A 24,277-nucleotide genomic window follows, 5' to 3' on the forward strand; every position below is an offset into this window, starting at 1 on the left:
CCATCCTTAATCAAGTCATCATATGCTGATCCATTATGCTTTATGTACTTTTTATGATGTTGGTACTGCACTTTAAACAGCATTCTGTCGGTCACTTCGATTACTTGCTTTAAAACAAAAATAAACATTAGAAACAAGGCATATACACTAAAAGGTTGTGGTATGCTGCTTTGACGAGCTACTGAATTACTTGTATGTTGACACACATTACATTTACACGTGACTTTAATTACCTCAAAGCTGGCATTTCAAAAAGGTTAAATTATGGTTAATGTTCCTTAAATTTCAAGATTTCGATTACCCTGACTAGAAGCATTACTATTGTGCAAGAAAATGGCCAATTTACCCACACTCACAAATAGTGCTTTGGAATTATACCTTTTTAATTACTTTTTAATCAGTTTTACCGTTATACACGTAACTTACTACAGACTCGGAAGCGGAACTTTCAAACATACTAAAAATCACAAAGGAGTCCTTTTTGACTGTCATTATTTATAATATCAAAAATAACAGGATTGTAACGTAAAGTCTTTCTTTAACTTTCATAACCGTCTGCTCTGCTTTAGCCCCGGTTTACAAATGAACACTGTGAGGACGGAAACTTCCCGTATGTAAAATAAACACTGAACCGGTGTACATCTCCGCGCCAAAATTAATCAAATTAAATTAGCTCGATTAAAAAACAGCAAATAGCCATACACGTAACTTACAAGACATAAAGCGTTTTTGTTACTATTAAATGTTAGTTTTCACTAACAAAATTCATCAAATTAAAGATAAGATACAGCATGTTTTAAACTGGCTTAAAATTAATTGGTGCGTCATTATAACATATAGTCTCAAAAATTACATATTTTATAGTTATAATATACATTTACTACTTAAACTGACAAAAAATTGAAGTTGTAACCGTACATTATCAAGAGGACAATGAAATTGATATCACACATTAGAATATGAAAAGTTTAGAACGAGGCAACAACCACAGTAATTCTCACAAAACTCCTATATAAAATAGACTGACCGTCGACATTATATTTTTTAAAACAAACAAAAACAGGATTGTAATTCTTACCTTTGCCCTAAACTTCCATTAATTAACTTGAACGCCATGTGCCAAAGGACAACTAGCATAACCGTCTGCTCTGCTTCAAGCACTGTTTACGAATGAACACTGTGGCTACGGAAACTTCCCGTATGTAAAATAAGCACTGAGCCAGTGTACGTGTCCGCGCCAAAAATCTTATAAAAATGTAATTAATTAGATTAAATAAAAAAAAATAGCTTAGAACCATACATATAACGCGTTTTCGTTGCTACTGTAGTTTTGCCAGTTCGAAATGCCAGTTTCTCTATGGTTAAAGCACGTTTTCAACGTGTAATATTATTCAAAGCGAAAGTTAAAACCATACCATACGTTTATAAGTTAAACCATCTTACATTAAAGTATGTTTAAAAAAATGCTGCCATTAAATAAAAATTACAACACCTGGGGCTTTTAATGTGACTCTAAGGAATGATTATGCATGCTACCTTGCTCACATACACAGCTTATAGTAACGTTAAATTTTAAAACAGTATATTAATACAATTTATGAAATCAAATATAACAAAAAATAAAATTCTAAATCTTACCTTGTTTTTGTCTTCGCTTTCAATTGCATAAGTCCACCGACAGAGCCGCCATTTTTTCGAACTGACCTGATCCTCAAATGCGGACTGCATTGTCTCAATTATGTGAAGTTCCCGTATGTACAATTAACACTGCACAGGCGTTTGTAAATGAAGCACCAAAATATAACACCACTTTGGGGCACCATTTCACACAAGCCGGTGCTAATTTCACTAAATGTACACTTTTATTTTAACACTGTAACACTATTAGGAATTACACTGAAAATGTAACACCACACAATTTGCTGTGCACCCTCCCCAAAGGCGGCCAGCGACAGGGTGATCAATCCTACGCTTGCGTCCCATTCCCAATTATTCATAGGAGTTGCCTTCTTGTTGATAGCCAACATCCCATGGGACTATGCATCATTATTGTATTTGTCAGATGATACTGAAGAACATGAGAAACTTATTTTATTCATGAGGAACTTTTTTAAGATCCTTTCCCTACTTAGCCCCTAAACTTTGGAATGATTTACCAAAAAAATTGTGAGAATCAGACACAGTGGGCCCTATCTTGCACCCAGCGCAATTGACTTTGTCAGTGACGCATGTATCATTTCGTATTTTGCACTGGCGCACAGCGGGTTTTTCCCTCCACAGACGCACGTCGGCAAACTAGGGAATGAACTTGCGCTCCCTGGGCGGCAAAAAAGGAGGCGTGCTCCGGCGCAAACCATCTCTTATACTATTTTGCAGTTTCAAAAGACAATTGCGCTACTAACCAAAAAAAACTAGTCTAAAGTCAGTGGTGCGTTGCGCGTGGTTCATCATATGCGGGCGGCAGTGGTTGAGTGGCTCATGTAGGTTGTCTACAAATCGTAAGGTTGGTGGTTCAATCCCTGGCTCCACCTGACCAAGTGTCGAGGTGTCCTTGAGCAAGACACCTAACCCCAGCTGCTCCCGACGAGCTGGATGGCGCCTAGCATGGCTGACATCGCCGTCGGTGTATGAATGAGTGCATGAATGGGTGAATGTGAGGCAAAACTTGTAAAGGGATTTGGATGGTCATTGGTCTGTGAAAGCGCTGTATAAATGCAGCCCATTTACCATTTACATTATGCTATTTTAAGGGCGCATGCTTGACCATAATGTATAGCGTGCACAACGCGCATTGCTTATCTAATCTACACAGATGCAACAGTTATTTTTGCATATCATAAATTGTTACAATAAAAAATATAAGATAAGGGAAATCATTAAATCATAAATTGTTACAATAAAAAATATTAATACATGAGATAAGGGAAAGCATTGTGGTGAGCATTGTGGTGATAGTTTTTATTTATTTTGTGTGGCAGCGTTAAACAATTATCATGCAAATAACGATTAAAATATTTTCATACGTTTGTTGTGTGGCTGTATTACGTTTATTTTATCTAAATAATAATTAAAATGTTTTCATAAGAAACCTTCATGTATGTGAACTTGATTTGTAAGTGTACTTTGGGGTTGAACCTTGCTTGCGTTTCTTGTGTCCGATTTCAAAGCCCCAAACCCTTTCAGCGGTGAGGGTGGACGCAGTGATGTCCTCCTGTGTGCCCGGCGTGCCCGATTTATGCTGGCAAGTTTGGGATCCCCCGTCTCCTGACATCATTGTAGTGCTTGGTGCAGCTGATGAGACAATTGCGGCTATTTCCTCTCACGCCTGTTTAACCGACGCTGATTTGGGCGGGTTTCTCCCATACAAAACAACTTCTCTGTCTTTGACTGTTCTTACAAGAACGTGGGTCTCCTCGGCTGTGAACCGCTCCTGGCGTGCGCCTGTCAAATCCGTCATAATAATAGCAACCCGCCATGGAACTTGCGCCCTTGCGTTTAAAGGGAATGTTGGATAGCGTTCTGATTGGTTTATTTGACGTTACGCCCAAACCACACCTATGAATAATGAACCTACTTCAGACCAACCCCTTATTGATTTGCGCCCGGCGCAAGAGTTATTTCTCCCGCCGGGAAAATAGCAACAGCGCCCAAGATCCGCCCACAAAGTCACTTGCGCTTTGCGCTTCGGACTTGCGTTTCAGATCGTTAAAATAGGGCCCAGGGGATAACTTTAAGTCTAAACTAAAAACATATCTCTTTATTAACAAAACCTTTACATAATTTGTAGTAAATTTACTTATCCCGCTAGAGTTAGCAATGTCTGACCAACGACCACCGGCCATAGTGTTTAGTTTTGTCTAGCACAGATGCTTAAACATCTTCTGTGAGTTTAATGTCTTTTACATGATGGTGTGTGCAGTGCTCTGACATACTACAGATGCACTTTTAGCGATTTCAAATCCCTATGAAGAATAATATTTGCACGCATCCTCGCAAGGGCTACTTCATGAGCGAAACTCTACGGGAAATCGCACCTCTGCTCAGTGTGCACAAATGCGGCCACAAGTGCTGGAATGAGCGCTCGATCGACTCTCTCTGTGCTCTTGTAACTGCACAACATTCACTCGATGGTCAAGTTTGGGCTTCACACCTGATATTGGTGGTTTGGGTTGATCTGTGACACACATCTTTTGTTCCACACTCGTACAGGTGCAAACATGATAAAGACACCACACAGGGGTTTAAATCATGTCGAAAATACATAAATCATATTCTGTATCTTATCATTGTCATTAAAATCTCATCTTTTGTTAATGTCTAGTCTATATGCTTGCTGTATCTGACAGTAAGTTTGTTTTTGCAATATGAACATGAGAGTTATGTGATTCCCATCCATAAATTCAAGCAATAACCAACTTACAATGTTGTTTGTTGGTGTTTGTTAGTTCAGTTTGTTAGATCAGTCTGAATCATAAACTAATGCTTCCTCTTTTTCCTCATTTAGTTTTTTTAGTAAGATCTCAGACACTGAAGTTGCAGTATTAATTACATTGTTTTAAATACATCCTATAAGACATTTGCAAGCATAAGATATATCTGAGAGGGGCGCGAATTTTTTTTTAAACCAAGAATTTTTGTCATACCAAACTATAAGAATTTAGTGTTATTTTAAGCAGTGTAAAACAAAATAAACCCGGTTTATATATATATATATATATATATATATATATATATATATATATATATATATATATATATATATATATATATATATATATATATATATCTCACTTAATTCTATATACACTCTCAGAAATAAAGGTACAAAAGTTGTCACTGGGACAGTACCCTTTCAAAAAGGTACACCTTTGTACCCAAAGAGTGCATATTAGTACTTTGAACTGCCAAAATGTACCTTTAAAGGTACATATTTGTACCTAAATGGTACATATTAGGACCTTTTTTAAAGGGTACTGCCCCAGTGACAGCTTCGTACCTTTATTTTTGACAGTGTACTGAGTATTATTGTTGTGCAAATCAAATGAAAAACTTTGGCCAATGCTGGGGCATGGGGGGCCCCGGTTCTTGGACTTTGCTTAGGGCCCCCAAAATGGTTAACATGCCACTGTAAGCTGAGGCGTGAACAAAAACTACAGCACACATTATATTATTTACCCTTATATAAATTAAGGATTCTTTTATACCGTTTTGGACCAAAAAATCTTTTATTACAGTGTAATGATGTTGTTACAGAGGTGATCTACAACACATCAACCTGACAGCCTTTGAGCAGTGAACAGATGACTTTAATACCAAATATTATCATAAATATTGAAGATAGAAGATATATTGTTGCAGTCTTGGAAGTTTTAGCTATAATCTTATATTCTACACTTTCACAAAGGCTACATACTAAAGCTAAGAAGACAACATATGAGGTGATTTCCTGTGGGTCGATCTTCTACTTCCTAATTCGGACACTTTGTGAGTTTCAATCTTTTTCAAACTTGCTGTAATAATGGAGTTGTTCATCATCACTCTTCTGCATCTTCTTATGGAGGTTCAGTCATATAGTAAGTGATTTGTATTTATTCATGTCATCTACATTATTGAGCAGATGCCTTTTATCCAAAGCTGCTTTCAAATCACAAGGAAATTCAAACAAACACTTCAATATCTGCACCATTAGACTGCCATGATACAGAGTTAACTAGTAAAGTAAAAGCAATGACTATAAAGCAGCTGACACAAATTTATTTTACTAAATAAGTTTATATACACAAAATAAATGTTGGGTAGTGAATTTCAGACTGTGTCTGTTATGAATCAAGTGTTTTATTCACATTTGTCTATTAAAAATTAACTACTAAGAAGCTATATGGACTCACATGCAATTGTTACCCTCATCTGGACAGCGGTTTATCACAAATGTGCCACAATAATATATTTTTATATATTATTTTTCACATGTCCATACACAAGTAATTCTACACTCTTAAAACGAATGTGTTAAATTAACACATCTTGTGTCTAGTTAAGGACAACACACCTAGTGTGTTGTCCTTAATTTAACACATCTCTGTGTTATTTTTAGAACAACACACTTTGTGTTCTAGATGTATGTGTGTAAGATGCTGATGTGTCAACACTTGTCCTCAACCTCGATCAGAAGGTTATTGTATGATGCAATAATAAATTGTCCACGACATCTATAGCTCAAACTGCCTTATTTATTCTAGCAAAATCCACTTGAATCATGTTCAGTCATTTACATTCTTTCTGTGTGGTTTCTGAAATACAACAAATAATAGATGCATTTAACATAAATTTACAATGAATACACTAAAGTATACATTTAGACATTGCATACATATAATGAAACAAACCGTCAAATGAAACATATGTAGAACTGGGTGAAATATTCACAGATGGCCGCTAGACGGCGCTATTACCTCAGCAATAACCCAAATACCATCTAACACAGATTATTGCGATACATCCAATTAAACGGTATAAGTGAATAACGTATATATATGCTTAAAAGCTAACATACTAATTTAGCAACAACATATACAAAGGATTGAATATTTTGCTATTCATATGGGCGATTGCAACAATAAGCTAACTTGAAACAGTTATGCTTGTCATTACACATGACCGTAGTTTAGTACACATATAAACGTGATGCACAATTCTTAATGCACGTAAACAATAATATAGTGTATCTCCAACATAAAGAAATATAACTTACAGTCTCAAGGACGCACACATCAGAACAAACAATATACTGTCTCGTCCATAGCGACCGAACTATTCAGAACATGTCCGAACTTGTCTGGGCAGGTCCATAACTCCGCCCACATATTACGTCACCCATAAACTAGCAGGGTATTTTATACAGCCGCCCCCTAATTTGTACAACAAATTAGAATAAAGTAAAATTACACCTGCTGCTAAAGGTTATATACCACTAATCATTTGGTAACTCTGGGAGGACAATGAGTTTGGAAACAGGGCGACTGTAAATGCGGTCCCCAATAGTTACTTCTGCCACTCTAACTGTTCCATCACTGCTGGGAAAAACTTTAGTTATTTTACCAACAGGCCAGTGGGCTCGTGGCAACTGAGAGTCCATAACCATAACGACTTCTCCCACTGCTAGGTTGGGTGTAGACTGTCTCCATTTAGGACGATGTTGTAGGGTTGGCAAGTAGTTCTGAATGAACTGTTTCCAAAACTGGTCAGCAATCACTTGGCTATGTCGCCATTGTCTCTTGCTCAGTAAATCTCTTGGACCATAAACCACTTGAGGCAGAGATGCATCCCGCCGCCCCATGAGCAACAGATTTGGCGTGACTGGGTCAGTGTCCGATATCTCTGATGAGACATAACCAAGTGGTTTAGAATTAAGCATTCCCTCTACTTCTACTAGAACAGTAGAAAGAACTTCCTCTGATACAACCTGATCCTTAAGTATCACTCGGAGACAGAACTTAATAGAGCGTATTTCTCGCTCCCAGACCCCTCCAAAGTGAGGTGCATGTGGAGGATTAAACTGGAAAGAGATACTCTGTTCATTTAGTTTTTCTTTGAGTGTTGGTTCAAGGTCAGAGAAGGTAGACTGGAGTTCTCGGTTGCCACCTCTGAAATTTGTGCCCTGATCAGATAGTAATTCGAAGGGCTTCCCACGTCGGGCAATGAATCGACGTAAAGCCATGAGAAAGGAGTCGGTATCCATACTGTGTAGCAGGTCTACGTGGATACATCTTGTGGTGAGGCACTTGAAAATAATGCCCCAACGCTTTTCATGTCTTCTGCCTATTTTCACCGTAAATGGTCCAAAGCAATCAACTCCTGTTGACCAGAAAGGTGGCTGATAAAGGCGGAGACGAGCTACAGGGAGATCAGCCATTTTGGGGTTGGCTGGATTACTACGCCATTTCCTACATTCTTTGCACTGTCGTTGATACTTTTTTATGGCCTGCCTGCCTCTCAGTATCCAATAAGTTCTTCTCAATTCGGCAAAGACACGTTCAGGTCCAGGATGAAAGAGCCGATTATCATAATCCTGTATTAGGAGTTTAGTGATGGGGTGTTCAGGTGCGAGCACAATGGGGTGCAAAGCATCAATCTCTAGTTTTTCTGCTCTACGTAGACGACCACCTACTCGAATCAATCCTATTGTTTGGTCATATTCAGGTGCCAAAGTGTTTAATCTGCTGTTGGAACTTATTTCCTTCCCATTTTGTAGTGCATGGACGTCATCAGGGAAACAGTCCTGCTGGGCCTGTTTCAGGAGGAGGATTTCAGTGTCAATACGTTGCATGGCAGACATTGAGGGTGCGGCCGCCCCATGCACAGACTGATAAGTAGCTTGCACCAAATCTGCCCATGTAGTGAACTGGTCTGGGGCTGGTAGAGATGATGACGTAGCAGCAACATGAGCACAGAAGAATGATTTTCTTAACTCCTCACCCGTTGAGGCTAAGTTGGGCTGTATTGGCCAGTTTTCTTGTGATTGCTGTAGAAAGTGAGGGCCCTGATTCCATTGACATGCTTGAGAGAGATCATAAAGAGACTTGCCTCTTGTAATGTCATCTGCAGGGTTTAGCTTTGAATCTACATATTTCCAACTGTCTGAGCTTGTCAATTCTTGTATCTCGGCAATCCGTGTGCCAACAAATACTTTGTAATGACAGGATTCCGATTTAATCCAAGTGAGAACGGTGGTAGAATCTGTCCATAGAACAGTGTTTTGTATGGGTATGGCAATTTCAGTTAGGAGGAGTTTGGCGAGCTGGGCACCAGTAAGGGCAGCGCACAGTTCTAGTCGTGGTATTGATAACTGCCTCTTAGGGGCCACACGGGACCTAGCCATTACAAAGGAAGTTTGAATTTCCTCATCATGTTGCAGACGCAGGTACGCAACCGAACCATAAGCACGCTCAGATGCATCACAGAACACATGCAACTCGACAAAGCCACCATCTGAGTTTGGACTGAGAGGGAAGTAGCACCTTGGCATGCTTAATTTGGGCAGAAACCGTAGTTCACCTGTCCAATCTTGCCATTTTTTAAGCATTTCGTCCTCAATGATATCATCCCAGCCTCTTTTCTTGGTCCACAGAGCTTGTACTAAGATTTTAGCCTGGGTGGTATAAGGCAAAATATAACCAAGAGGGTCATATTGGGAGGCTAGTACTCTGTATATATTGCGCATGGTTGGCTCTTCGGGTGATAATTCTTTACTTTTGTAACTCAGACTGTCCGATGTGCAATGCCAAGAGAGCCCAAGGGTGGACTCTTGAGGGTCGGTTTTGTGTGCACTCAGCCATAGTTCACAGCTTTCAGACCGTGCCTCAGTGGGTAGGTGTTCAATCACTTCTGGGCAGTTACTGGCCCACTGTCTGATTTCAAATCCGCCATTTGATAGTAACTGTCTCATTTTGTCGACAAGTTGCTTGGCTTGGTCTATTGTGGGAAAGGACTGCAAGCAGTTATCCACATAAAATGAGTGTAGTACTGAGTCCGCTACCTCTTCATTGGTTTCGTGATGGTTGATGACATGATGCTGGAGAGCGTATATGGCACAACATGGACTACATGTAGTTCCAAACGGTAGAACGCGCCACTCATAAATGTCAGGACTCCTCTCTCTTTCCAGATTCCTCCACAAGAACCGCAGCAATGGCTGATCTTCAGGTAAGAGACGAACCTGGTGGAACATTGCACGAATGTCACCGCTGATGGCTACCGGGTACTGCCTGAATCGGAGGAGAACGCCCAGCAAAGATGGACCTAATGTGGGTCCTGGGAGTAGCTGATCATTCAGTGAAACCTGTTGATACTGATAAGAGCAGTTAAATACAACTCTGGCTTTACTGTTGTGGTGTACAAGATGGTGTGGAATGAACCATGACTCCTTGGTAGCTTTAGCTTCTTCAGGAGTAAGTTTCACTGCATATCCTGCATTCTCCAGTTTTTGGATTTCATTATTATACACCTCTGCCAATTCTGTATTTTGCTGCAATCGCCGCTCTGTGGCTCGTAGGAGGGCCATAACTGATTCCGGGCCAGTATTTAAGACCTTTGCTTCTTTCATGCGGAGAAGAGGGGTTGCATAGCGATATACTCCATCTACCTCCACTCTTTTGGTCTTTGTTTCCAGCACTTTAAGAGCGTTTTTATCCTGCTTGGAACGTGTGCTGTCTTTCAACGTTTGGAAGGGAAGTATGTCTACCTGCCACAACTTTTCCACATGTTGGTATAGATCTTGTGTAGGAGAGCACAACAGTAAGGTGTTCAAGGTGTTCAAGAAGGTAAATTCAGATGGCTGATCCAAGAATGTAGCTGGTCATTGAATAGCCCAACCCAAATTTGTATAAACTGCTACAGGACTGCCTAATGAGCCCATACAAAAATTGGTGTGATAAGTTCAGGGTAATCAGAACCAATCAACAGCAGGGGTTGAACATCCTTGTAAGCAGTAATGGGAATATCCCTGAGATGTTTGAACTTTGCTTTCAACATATCCACAGGGCAGGATTGTTTGGCTAGGTTCAGCTCCTGAGCAGTAAATGCTGTGTGTATCTTGTGCCGAATGTTAGGATCTACAGATGTAGACAATTCAAATGAAACTGATGCCCCTTGAATTTCGACTACTTCCTGTCTGATGGTCCTAAGAGCTAATGACTCGACCACGGTTTCCAGATCAAGGTAATTTACTGCTGTAGGAAGAATTATAGTCCTTTCGGACCCATCGTCTAGGATTGCATATGTATCCAGCGTTCGTCCATTATTATGGAGTCTGACTTGAACCACTTTCAACATAACTCTGCCTGAGTGAGTTACATGATCAAGGTAAATTGTTCTGGGTACCGTATTCATGGTAAGAATGCTCTTATTGATGGTGACTGCTGTTTCATGAAGAACTGTTAAATGTTGTTCACTACAGAAGGTACAGGGCTTTTTCAGGGTACAGTTAGAAGGCTCATGTCCTCTGCCACACTTCCAACATCTGTTGTTATCCTTTATCCAGGTAGTTATTTGTGATGTAGTCAGTTTCCCAAAGTCAGAACAAGAGTTAAGATAATGCGTTTGGCATTTACAGAAGGGACAGTATGGTTTAAAGCTTTCCCGTTTCTTAACCTTTGTCAGATCCTTCTTTGGTTGTGATACATTAGCCGAAGCTGAAGGTTCAGCTGTCTGATCCATGCCATAGTAAATTGTAGATTGTAACTTTGGTGGCTTTATAGTTCTCTGTTCTCTATTCTCATAACGAGTTCTTTCTGAGCTGTAGAGTTCAACTGTTTTCCTGGATATCTGAAGCGCTTGTGATTTTTTCTCAAGCCACTCTGCAAATTCAAGTAGGGTATATGTTTTATCAGTCCCATTCTGGAGAACTCCCTTTGACAGACAATGTTCAATGAAACTATCTCTGTATGATGATGGGAGCTTGGTGAGTAATCTGTCAACATGAGATCCACACATAAGTTCAGTCTTGGAAGACCCCTCTAATGTATTAAGAAGACCAACTAGAGTACTTACTGATAAAGCAAAGTCTTCAAAGGCTTGGGCATCGCCAGGTTTTATTGCAGGAGTGCGCAAAATACTGCCAATTTCTCCCTGCACTAATTGCCGAGGCTGTCCATATCGCTGTTGCAGTGCTTGCATGGCTCGTGTATATGGCATGGGATCATAAATGTACCTCTTTGCTATTTGAAAGGCAGCGGGCAGTTTTAGATGATCAAGTAACACCTGGTATTTGTAGTCTTCTGTCAGATGCATATGAGGACCTAATACGCTATCAAGTCCCTTTTTTAGCAAAGCAAATTCACTCTCTCTGCCAGATGTGAAGTTGATCAGCTTGGGTTTAGGTATTCCATATGAGGAAGCAATAGCCATCTCCACCATGTTAGGAACTTGAGCTGTTGGCAGTGCAGTATATGAGTATGGTGTAGAATACATCTGGGGCTGAGATATTGCATCTGGTGGTCTGACAGGCTGATAGCCCAGTGAATATGTGTCTGAAATCCGTACAGACTGTCGAGGAGGAGGATCTGAGAACTGGGGTACATTAGGTTGTGCTACAGCATATGCTGGCAATGAATGAGTTAACCCAGCTAGTGAGAAATTAGGATGTGCAGTATGATACTGCACAGGGTTTACAGTGGGTGCATAAATTGGCTGCTGACCTACAATCGGTTGGTACACTGTAGAGGTAGACGATACAATTGGTGATGCAAATTGTTGTCTTGCAGACAGCATTTGTGGCTGAGATGTTGTCTGCTGACTACCATTAGGCTGTAAGGGAACATGTTGCTGGTTCGGCAGATATGCCGGTGCAGACTCTGGTCGTGGCTCATATTCCACTACATGATGCCTATGGACTGGGACAGATGCTGGACGAGACGTTGACTGTTGCACCTGAGGTATTAACTGTGAGAACTGACCTGAATGCTGACTAGGTAGCTGCGGGTAAACGACAGGGATTGATGAGCGTGCAGGAATTAATGGTGTGGAGTACTTTGTTATTTCAACAGGGGTTGGTGAACTATGTTCAATGTCTGCACCAATAAGAGGCAAGCTAACACTACGTTGCAGTATGGGCTGCTTCTGGATGCCTGAGTGAGGGACGGCTTGTGGATGTCCAACACCTGTGGCATGGGGATGAAATAAACCCTGATGCATAAGTGGTGTACCTTTGCGCTGCTCAAGAGACATTTCCAATGTGCTTTGCAATTCCCTAATTTGTCCCTGTACATTCCATACACTCTCCTCCACTCTACACAGCCTTTCCGTTTCAGTTAATCTTGTCTGAAGCCTCTCAGGTGTTGCCGAGTGATATGCCACATTTAATGCAGGGACAGTTTCATCAGTATGCATATACTTCACATCATCATGAAAGGGGTTTGACACTATATGCTGCCGTGGCTGGGAAGTAAGTATAAAGTCCTCCAGATGTCCAGGAATCCGTCGGATCCTGCTAGGACGGTGACTCTGTTCTTCCACGTAATCTTGAGATGTTGCCATGAGGACAAGATATCAACATCCGGCTCGAAGGACCACTTTGTTCTAGATGTATGTGTGTAAGATGCTGATGTGTCAACACTTGTCCTCAACCTCGATCAGAAGGTTATTGTATGATGCAATAATAAATTGTCCACGACATCTATAGCTCAAACTGCCTTATTTATTCTAGCAAAATCCACTTGAATCATGTTCAGTCATTTACATTCTTTCTGTGTGGTTTCTGAAATACAACAAATAATAGATGCATTTAACATAAATTTACAATGAATACACTAAAGTATACATTTAGACATTGCATACATATAATGAAACAAACCGTCAAATGAAACATATGTAGAACTGGGTGAAATATTCACAGATGGCCGCTAGACGGCGCTATTACCTCAGCAATAACCCAAATACCATCTAACACAGATTATTGCGATACATCCAATTAAACGGTATAAGTGAATAACGTATATATATGCTTAAAAGCTAACATACTAATTTAGCAACAACATATACAAAGGATTGAATATTTTGCTATTCATATGGGCGATTGCAACAATAAGCTAACTTGAAACAGTTATGCTTGTCATTACACATGACCGTAGTTTAGTACACATATAAACGTGATGCACAATTCTTAATGCACGTAAACAATAATATAGTGTATCTCCAACATAAAGAAATATAACTTACAGTCTCAAGGACGCACACATCAGAACAAACAATATACTGTCTCGTCCATAGCGACCGAACTATTCAGAACATGTCCGAACTTGTCTGGGCAGGTCCATAACTCCGCCCACATATTACGTCACCCATAAACTAGCAGGGTATTTTATACACTTTGTGTTGTTTTAACACATCTTGTGTTGTCCCTTTTATTTATATGAACTCTAAATCAGCACGAAATGACACATAATGTGTTAAAATTAACACATAATGTGTTAAATAGTGTAACACAAAGCAATGTGCTAAAATTAACACACCCTGGATGTGTTAATTTTAACACATTGCTTTGTGTTAAACGATTTAACACATAAAGGGCCCTATTTTAACGATCTAAGCGCATTGTCTAAAGCGCACAGCGCAATGTCTAAATGGGCGTGTCCGATGTCACTTTTGCTAATTTAACGACGGGAAAAATCGTTTTTGCGCCGAGCGCATGGTCGAAAAGGGTTGGTCCTATTGTAATGGGAGTATTTTGGGCGTAACGTGCAGTAAACCAATGAGAGTCTCACCTCTCATTCCCTTTAAAAGCAAGTTGCGCTGGCGCTATGTCTAATCCCTATTTAGATGACGGACTTTGTAAACTGAAAAACTAAACGGAGGTAGAAGATCCCCAGTTTAAGATTAATGTTAAATAATTGTGTTGTTTTTACCTTATATTGAAATTGTTATTTTTTTTATTAAAACCTTTAAAACCCGTTTTCTTTTAGTCATGGAAGTAAAAAGCAGGCTTGTAATTGCTTTAAATGTATGGCTATCCAATATCATCAAAAAATAATTTACAAGTATGTAATATAAGGTTTGTACTCTAAAAATACTTTATTTGTAACAAACAGGAGATAAAGAAATTACAAACAGCTCTCCTCACGTTTCAGCACTTTGGACAGCGGTTTTTAAAAGCAAAGAGTTTTTTTAAGCATTACTTACAAATGTTTCTCATCTCGCCATATCCACAGGTACATCATATACAATAAATCCGTGAGGTAGCATTAAAAAAAAAACATTTAAAAACAGACGCATTTGTTTAAAGCAAAGCATTTATTTACTTATCAGGCTGCAGGTAAAGCAGCTCTTTGCGCCTTCTCTCATAATCAGTCCTCATTTATAAATATGTCCAAGAGACTCAATAATAATCTCTTAAATTCAATCCTTTAATCTTTCATATTTAAAAGCATTTTTGTGCTGCTGCACATTCATGTACTTTGTGATAAGCAAACCCGCGTTGTCCTCCCGTTTATAGGCGCATATTACTAATGCGCTCTTTAAATAACTTAAAACATATTGCGCCATTGACTTTAGACTTTAGACCAGGTTTTTGTTGGTCAATGGCGTAGTCTATTTTAGTTGCCTCAAAATAGCAACGCGCCAACAATGCGCCTGAACACACCTCGTTTTTCAGACCAGAACGCCCATGGGCGCAAAGGGGGCGCAAATGCATTTGCTATTTAAACAACGCGGCGCTAAACGTGAAAATTAGGGTGGAAACTAGCGAAAGACACTTGCGTCGCGCATTGCGCTGCATTGCGCCGGGTGTAAGATAGAGCCCTATGTGTTGTTTTTAACACATTTAGGGTGGGTTGCACCAACAAGGATTAGGCCTAAATCTGGTTTAAATCAAAGCTTATTTAATAATTCCGTTGCACCAAACTTTAAACCTGTTTAAAAATAAACAGGTTTAAATTTAAACTGTCATTTTGATCCAGGTTTAAATCTTACAGTAAATCTAGATTATCTTTAATCCTGTTGCTCCATTACTTTAAACTCTGTTTTAAATCTCAGTGAGGGATTAACTTTAAACTTGCATATGAGGAGGTTTAAATATGTTTTTTACAATTAAATGTCTGGCTAAATGATTAGAAACACATACCGCGAGCATGGTGGCGCTATTCAAAGATGCGTTTATTATAACATCTCAACAAAGTGAGTTTGGCGGCTCAAAAAGATTATTAGCAGCACCGGTGACAGCTACCGATGCTCGTATGTGCTTCTCCTCTGTCACGCGCGCTCCAATCAGACGAAGGACAGTGAATGAACGGACACACGGTGGCGCTTCATGACAAATGCGTCGACACATCTTGTTCATTATAGCACAATATCTGAGCTTTGCGATATTTCCTGTCACAATATTTCCTGATCTGTTAATTGTTTTAAAAGATTGTCAAATGTTTTTATTTGAATCAGACATTAAGATTAGCGTACCGGTGTATGTAGGTGATTTATAATACAAGAACTACATTACCTTTGCTTGCATAAACTGTTTATTTCCTTTTTGAATGACAACGTCAACATTGTTGCTGTTTAATTACACCGGAAAATTCAAAATGGCGGACAAAATAAATCGCAGATGAAGGATTTAATACAGTTTAAAGGTTTAATCTAAGATTTGTTAATCTGTGTTTAAATTTAAGTGGTGCAACACAACTCGAATTAAAATTAAACTGGGATCAACAAACCCTAGATTAGCTCTAAACTCTGCTTAATTTAATCCTTGTTGGTGCAACCCACCCTAAGGGTGGGTTGCACCAACAAGGATTAAATTAAGCAGAGTTTAGAGCTAATCTAGGGTTTGTTGATCCCAGTTTAATTTTAATTCGAGTTGTGTTGCACCACTTAAATTTAGACACAGATTAACAAATCTTAGATTAAACCTTTAAACTGTATTAAATCATTCATCTGCGATTTATTTTGTCCGCCATGTTGAATTTTCCGGTGTAATTAAACAGCAACAATGTTGATGTTGTCACTCAAAAAGGAAATAAACCGTTTATGCAAGCAAAGGTAATGTAATTCTTGTATTATAAATCACCTACATACACCGGTAGGCTAATCTAAAGGCCTGATTCAAATAAAAACATTTGACAATCTTTTAAAACAATTAACAGACCAGGAAATATTGTGACAGGAAATATCGCAAAGCTCAGATATTGTGCTATAATGAACAAGATGTGTCGACGCATTTGTCATGAAGCACCACCGTGTGTCCGTTCATTCACTGTCCTTTGTCTGACTGGAGCGCGCGTGACAGAGGAGAAGCACATACGAGCATCGGTAGCTGTCACCGGTGCTGTTAATAATCTTTTTGAGCCGCCAAACTCACTTTGTTGAGATGTTATAATAAACGCATCTTTGAATAGCGCCACCATGCTCGCGGCATGTGTTTCTAATCATTTAGCCAGACATTTAATTGTAAAAAACATATTTAAACCTCCTCATATGCAAGTTTAAAGTTAATCCCTCACTGAGATTTAAAACGGAGTTTAAAGTAATGGAGCAACAGGATTAAAGATAATCTAGATTTATTGTAAGATTTAAACCTGGATCAAAATGACAGTTTAAATTTAAACCTGTTTATTTTTAAACAGGTTTAAAGCTTGGTGCAACGGAATTATTAAATAAGCTTTGATTTAAACCAGATTTAGGCCTAATCCTTGTTGGTGCAACCCACCCTATGTGTCATTTAAGTTCATAAAAAATAAAAGGGACAACACAAGATGTGTTAAAACAACACAAAGTGTGTTGTTCCAAAAATAACACAGAGATGTGTTAAATTAAGGACAACACACTAGATGTGTTGTCCTTAACTAGACACAAGATGTGTTAATTTAACACATTCATTTTAAGAGTGTAGGTGCTAGTGGCAATCATGTAAAGTAAAAAAATAATAAATACAAAAGCACAAAAAATGTAAAAGGTTGAATAAATTACTATATAGACTTTTCTGATATAAGCAATAATCTCTAAAGTTTGCATGTGTTGGTTCATTCAGTTTGAAGATTTCTATAACACACACTCTTAAAATGAATGTGTTAAATTAACACATCTTGTGTCTAGTTAAGGACAACACATCTAGTGTGTTGTCCTTAACTTAACACATCTCTGTGTTATTTTTGGAATAACACACTTTGTGTTGTTTTAACACATCTTGTGTTGTCCATTTCATTTATTTAAGCTCACAATTTACACGAAATGACACACAATGTGTTAAAATAATAACACATAATGTGTTAAATAGTTTAACACAAAACAATGTGTTAAAATTAACACATCCTTTCTGAGAGTGCAGAGCTGTGAAACATGCAAACCTTTTCTTTTTTTTTTAAAGGCTCAGCTACAAAATGTACAGTCCCTTATTCTGTGTGCATATAATCAATGAGAGATCTAATTAGGATCTGTTTTTTGTAGAAGTTCCTAATCTAAAAGTGTCTCCTGATGTCATAAGAGAGTCAAAGTCAGTACATCTGAGCTGTGAGAATCCAGCTGATGTTAAAGTTAGTCAGAGTTATTTCTATCTACACAAAGAGGAAAATACAAAACTAAGACAATCGTGTCAGCATCATCTCACTGGAACTGAACTTCTCTTTTGGACGCGGAAAAAATCACCTGTATCACTCAACATTAGATGTTACTACACAATAGATGTATATGGGGTTCATAAACCATCACATCGCTCTCCTCCTGCTACACTGACAATAATAGGTGAGATATTTTACTGATATGTTTGTATTTTATAAACTGATATTCATTCATGTTTCTTGATGAGTTATACAAACTTCATACAGATTCTCTTAAGAAACCCTCCATCAGTGTTGATGGCACCGCTGCCCAGCGCACTATATCATGTGTAATACCACTGACAGACAAAGCTGAATTCATCTGTAATCTCGACACTGAGTATGGATCTCTGACACCCAGAAGTCATCTAAGTCGTACACAGACTGGAGGACATCAGTGTATGTTTTATATGAGCCTGAGTGAAATATTCAAACATAACCAAACAGTGAACAGTCGACAGCTGAGTTGTGATTATTCAGTCAAAACAGATCCTGAGAATGAGATGAACCTCATATCACCACGCAGTGATGTCTACACTGTCAGAGGCGAGTATATTTGACATTTAATCCTCATTTAGGCTATTAATTACATTTAAAAGTATGGCCATGATACCTGTTCTGTTCTACAGAAGAAAGTGATTTGGGTCAAGAATGACATGGAGATTAAAGATGACAGAATATTTGTATGAACGTGTTTTTGTGCTGATGTGAATCAATTTTTTTTGTGATAAAGAACTGCAGAACAAAATGTAACTGACCGTTAGCGGCTTAGACTTGCTAGACACTGCATAAACTGAAATGTTGGACAAACTTGTTACGGTCTGTGAGGTTACTGTGAATTTTTGCCGACAGTATCAGTGGTTTAGTCAAATGGAGGGGATACACATGCCTGTACGTACATGTTAGGGATGTTAACAATTAATCGATCTTTGATTAATTGTCGATAAGAATTTACTCGATAAAACTTAACGATTGTTGAAAAACAAGATCATGCACGTGTGTGCGGCGCCTGCGCAAAAACCATACAGTCGGAGAAAAATTAAGCGAGTGCGCAAAAGTTAAACTACTAGCTATGATCACAACGATGCTCGATGCCAAGCACACGCATGTGCTTTTTAACGTCATGGGAGACGAGGCTGGCTGGCTGCCAACGCAACGAAATTACATCCGCAGTGGATCTGAGAGGGTCCGACGCAGAAAATGCAAATACGTTTAGGATACTGAAAGCAAAGACCCTCTTCAGGAAAGCCTGCAAGATTAGCATAGCAACGCTGCTATATACAGAGAATGAGACCAGAAGCCGTTTTTAATGAACAGATTAAAATGTAATCTTAAATTATGGCAAGAAACTGTCAAATGTAAACTGTAACTGACTGTCGTTACACCCTGAATGCCCGCAACATATATCACTGATCATCATTATTGACTGGCTGAGGCGCTGCGTGTTTTCTAAAGGAAGGTTGCCATCTCCGTAATATAAGCATCTTTGCTGAAAGTACGTCTAAGCTGAGGTGACGACGAGAAAAGTGCCCTTCGTGTGCTTCTTGGATATAATTACAAACAGTGTATCAACGACTCGGAAAGCGAGGTAAACAACTTGATGATAATAAAACTGTTATTTTGACATGGACTTTCATGCGTCTGTTGCAGAGTGCCCATGTGAGGCGGAGTTATACACTGTGTCTATTAGTCATTATATTTCATTACGAGATAAGTTTAAATTGATGATTTTATCAAAACAACAACTACATTGACTCATTTTACAATCCCACTAGCATGTTATTTAGACAAAATAAAATCTTTTAATTCGCGTGAGGAAGCTGTCGTTTTTATGCACACTTTTATGTCATTGGCTATATGCCACTGAAGGCTTATTGCACTATTACTGTTAACGATTATTCGATTGATTGATCGTTAATTTAAATGATAATCGAATATGGGAAATTGCATAAATTGACATCCCTAGTACATGTTATGACCTAATTAAAGGGTCCCAGTGACAGCTTGTGTACCTTATTTCTTCATCCAAGACTGTGGTGAGAGAAAGCTAACTTAAAAGCTTAATGATAAATTCTTCATTAAAAATAAATTGTTACAATACTATTTATTGAAATATAACTTGAGAATTAAGTTGGGTACACAGTTGGAAAATTATTCTTTAAATGTTACATCCCCTACTCTTAGACTACACCTGGGGTCGAAACACCCAGTTTCCACAATAACAAAAAAATGAATTTTAAAATAAATTAATAAATCAATTCTGTATATTTAGGTTTTCCTCAGGCAAAGTTGTCAGTGTCTTCTTCAGTTATCATGTACAGAGACACAGTACAGCTGGAGTGTAGTAACAGTGAGAATCAGATGATGGACGAGTGTTACTTCATAATAGATGGAAGAGAAAATAAACAGAGCAGATCATGTAAACTATCACTCACTGGATCTGACATCATTATTTGGTCTGGAGGTCAGAGGTCATCTGTCATCATTACCTGCTTCTACACTGTCTATATATCACAAGTAATGCCATCTCCACGTTCAGATCCAGTAACAGTTCAGAGTAAGTTATTGATTTATAAATGACTACTCTCTAGAAACAAAATTTTTACACACTACTTGTGTTGTATCAAACTACATCTGTTATTATTGGAATAACACATTTTTTACTTTTAAAACAACTTGTATTATAACATTTTTATTTTAACACAAAACGACACATAACATTTTAAATAGCACAACAAAAAAATTGTAAAAAATTAACAGATCCTATTTTAGAGTGTATCACCTGCTTTATTAATACTATTGTATTTATGTAACACTACATTCTCTCTGCAGTTTCAACATCATCTGCCACTGCAACTACTACAACAACAGACATGACAACTTGTGAGTAATTTTAACACTAAATCAAACGTGTACCCAAAGAGAACAAAAAGGCATTTTCCTTTGTTAACCTTTTCTTATTTTAGTGGTCATCTTAAACCAGACACACACTACAGGATTGTCAGCAAAAATTAACCCTGATTTTCCCCTCTAGAGAATCTGAGAGAAAATCCCTCGGACCTCAATCGGTTTCGATGTTCAACTTAGATTATCATGTAATGTGTGATGTTTACATATCAAATCCTACAGAGTAAATCGAGACCATCACGATCATATCGATCATGTTTGATATTTAGGATTTTTTGTCTTGTGTCTATAACAAGGCATGGATGTTCCGTCAAAAACAAGCTGGAGTGAAATCGTCTCAGTTTAAATGAGTATGAAGCTGCTATCGTACTAGCTAGCAAACGTAAACATTAGAAAATAATAATAAATGTGTCACAATCTCTGTTTTAATCCACTTCCCTGTGAGGTGACATGAAACGCCCCCTCTGGCATGATAATCTCAATAATATCCAGTAGTGTGTGATGGGCAATGATTTTCAAATGTTATATTGTGAGCATGTTTAAGATTTGAGAGAATATCTGTCAAGAGTCTCTGTATGTGTGTGCTGCAACTAGATTTCATAACCGGCCAGGTTTTTTTTAATCTTGTAGTGTGAGCCCGGCTTTACCAAACTGAACCTTTTATAATACATTTCAGCAAATTTTCCAGCTGAAGCTGTAACGTCTACAACTAAAACCAAAGCTGGTGAGTTACAACACCATTCTCAGTTATTCATCTTTTAACTTGCTTATAGTTTACAAATATTTTACTCGCTCATTACTTCAACTTTCCAGCTAGGTAACAGAATACATTCACAGAATGCTGTAACATTTCTTTTGAAACAATTTGATTGATGCAGGCCTCTCAATTCACTTGAATGATTTTATGTGAAATATTCTGTAACAGTTTTTGCATTTCATTGCAGATGTTTTGCTTAATACACAACAGAAGAAGAAACATACTGTTACTGAAGAGAATGAAGTATGTATGCCACATATACACATAATAATATTTAACTTACAGAAGTGTGTAAACTTCTCTTGTCACATCTTAAAGAGAGACATGTATGCCCACTTTCCTAAACAGTCTAAAACCACTGTGATGTCTAATGACATGAGTCAATTTTCAGGCAAACAGAAGTGGCGCACAAATTACACTTCTTCTTTAAACAGAATCGATTGAAATGTTCATCATCATTAACAGAAATTTAACATTGTTTTTATCTTTTTCTTTCTTTCATCATGCAGAATGTTTATCACGTGTACTGCATCATCCCAGACAAACCAGTAAGAGCTGTTGCTGAAGATCACATCTAGAGTTTGGCTACATTTACTCAATACTTTGTTCATTATCTTCTTCATTTATTATTCATTAACGTGACATTATTTGTTAAATTTTTAAAAAATAAAGTAGCTTTATTTGCTGATACTAAACATTCGTGAAGGTTAATTGGAGTTAATAGTTTCTATAGGTAGACATCCAAAGACAGATCAGCTAATCAGGACCGTATAACTATATGACATTAGACTCTAAATATATAGACGTGTCCACTATTTTAGAACGGCCCTGATTCATACGTCACTCACAGCCTTTCACTGTTTAGCCTTTGGTAGTTATTATTAAGTATTACACATTCAAAAAAGGCTACAGTAACTTTTTAATGTGGTTGTTAGTAACACTTTCGTCTTGGTGTATTGTGTAAGCGGTTAAAATGTTTGGGTCTACACAGCAACACGTAACATTTGATAAATATACAGTAGTACGATTGTCGGCGCACAGTCAGCTTGCTTGCTTTCAGGCTTGGCAGGGTTGCCAGATTTGCGTCTATACCAATTACCTTTTCCCAAATAACAAACTTCACTTTCATAATAAAATAATATTGCAGGTGAACAAAATCTTTCCACATATAATCTGTGAGAAAAACATTAATGTCAACAGTTTTAAAATAATCAGATTTTTCCGGAAACAGCCAACTTGGCAACATTGGGTTTCATACTGCCTAGGACCGTTCCAATATGGCATTCAAGTAGAAACAGCTGCTAATGACGTATCTAGTTATACAACCGCCTAGTCCGCCTATAGCAATCGTCCGCCCTGATGTGGAGGAGAGTAAAATTAAGAGCATATACCTTGTGTTTTGATGTTTTCTGTGATTCTGCACACAATACAATTTTCATTGGTTTTCATGTTGAACTTGATGTATAATTTCTGATTCTTGGTGTGAATTTAATGTTTTCCTCCCAAACTCATGAATGCCACCAAATTGGTTTCAAAAATAGCTAAACATATCATCATAACTTTGGAAAAAACACAACCTAAAGTCATCTAATCTTGAGTAATACTTGAGTAATGTGGTATTGAGGCATTACTTTAGATTAACTTGAAGCGGCGCTGAGAGCGTTGGCATTAAAGCATTGTGATATCATCCGCTGTCGATTCGCTCTGGCACAATGACCTGCGCAGTTGCTTTGCAAGTTTATATGGTTAAACCTGGTTGGTTAAATAAGTATTAAATACAAAATATAAACCCACAGCATAATTCTATTTCTGTATTGCTCTAAAAAAAATCAATAAAATATTTTTTTGAAATGTGAGACTTTTTTGATGTTAAGAGATTTGTCAGTCAAAAGTAATTTCCAACTACTTTAAGCAGGCAAAACTTATAGGAGAGGTTTCCCAGACAGGGTTCAGGACTAGGCCTTATTTATTTCAAGTAATTTAAGAAGTTTTTACAAACATATCTTACACTATCAAAACACTACTAGGTTTGCATCTTGAGACAAAACATAGTCACTGATATACGTTTAAATTAAAGCAGCTTAAACATGCATTTTAGGCTCAGACTATGATAAGCCTTTTCTGGGAAACCGCCCTATAAAGTTTTAAATAAGCCAATGCCAGGTTCAGAGGTCACCTGCTAATAAGAAAGGACATTACATGGCCACTAATGAAAAATTTGATGTGCAAAAAAAGTGTTTTCTCTACACAACATTGATCACTTAAATCTGAAACACAAAGCTGCTGCAAATATTTTTGTCATTTTGGAAAAATGCCCAAGTTTTGCCCTACTTTCAAACTTCCTAAACAACTCCGGTTATGAATTGTGATCCATCATCATGGTAACCATGTCATATTTCTTTCAAGTCAGATCTGGTGTAATGTAATGTTCCCAGCAATATATGAACAACAATTTTTACAATATCAGAATAGCATAATTGCTCACAAAAAGCAGGTTGTTTTATTATACAAACAACCTATTCCTTTTTTGCACAGC

The 24,277-nt window shown here is 38.0% G+C and overlaps 1 protein-coding gene and 1 long non-coding RNA gene across 2 annotated transcripts in view; one reads left to right on the forward strand and one right to left on the reverse strand.

The window, feature by feature from the left end:
* Nucleotides 1-22,417, forward strand: part of LOC129427918 (uncharacterized) — a 111,244-nt gene extending 88,827 nt beyond the window's left edge. Inside the window, exons 2-4 of the long non-coding RNA XR_008638780.2 lie at nucleotides 21,661-21,708; nucleotides 21,929-21,984; nucleotides 22,251-22,417. This is a non-coding gene — a long non-coding RNA (uncharacterized lncRNA). The remainder of the gene's footprint in view (nucleotides 1-21,660; nucleotides 21,709-21,928; nucleotides 21,985-22,250) is intronic.
* On the reverse strand, nucleotides 10,402-13,855 carry LOC129433271 (uncharacterized). The gene is made up of 2 exons (XM_055191855.2): nucleotides 13,714-13,855; nucleotides 10,402-13,252 (listed from the first exon to the last, which is right to left on the reverse strand). The coding sequence occupies exon 2, from the start codon at nucleotides 13,030-13,032 to the stop codon at nucleotides 10,402-10,404; it is 2,631 nt and encodes an 876-aa protein (XP_055047830.2). The 5' UTR covers nucleotides 13,033-13,252; nucleotides 13,714-13,855.
* Nucleotides 22,418-24,277: the final 1,860 nt, after the last annotated feature.

This window comes from Misgurnus anguillicaudatus, chromosome 14 (assembly GCF_027580225.2).
Source record: "Misgurnus anguillicaudatus chromosome 14, ASM2758022v2, whole genome shotgun sequence".
NCBI lineage: Eukaryota > Metazoa > Chordata > Actinopteri > Cypriniformes > Cobitidae > Misgurnus > Misgurnus anguillicaudatus.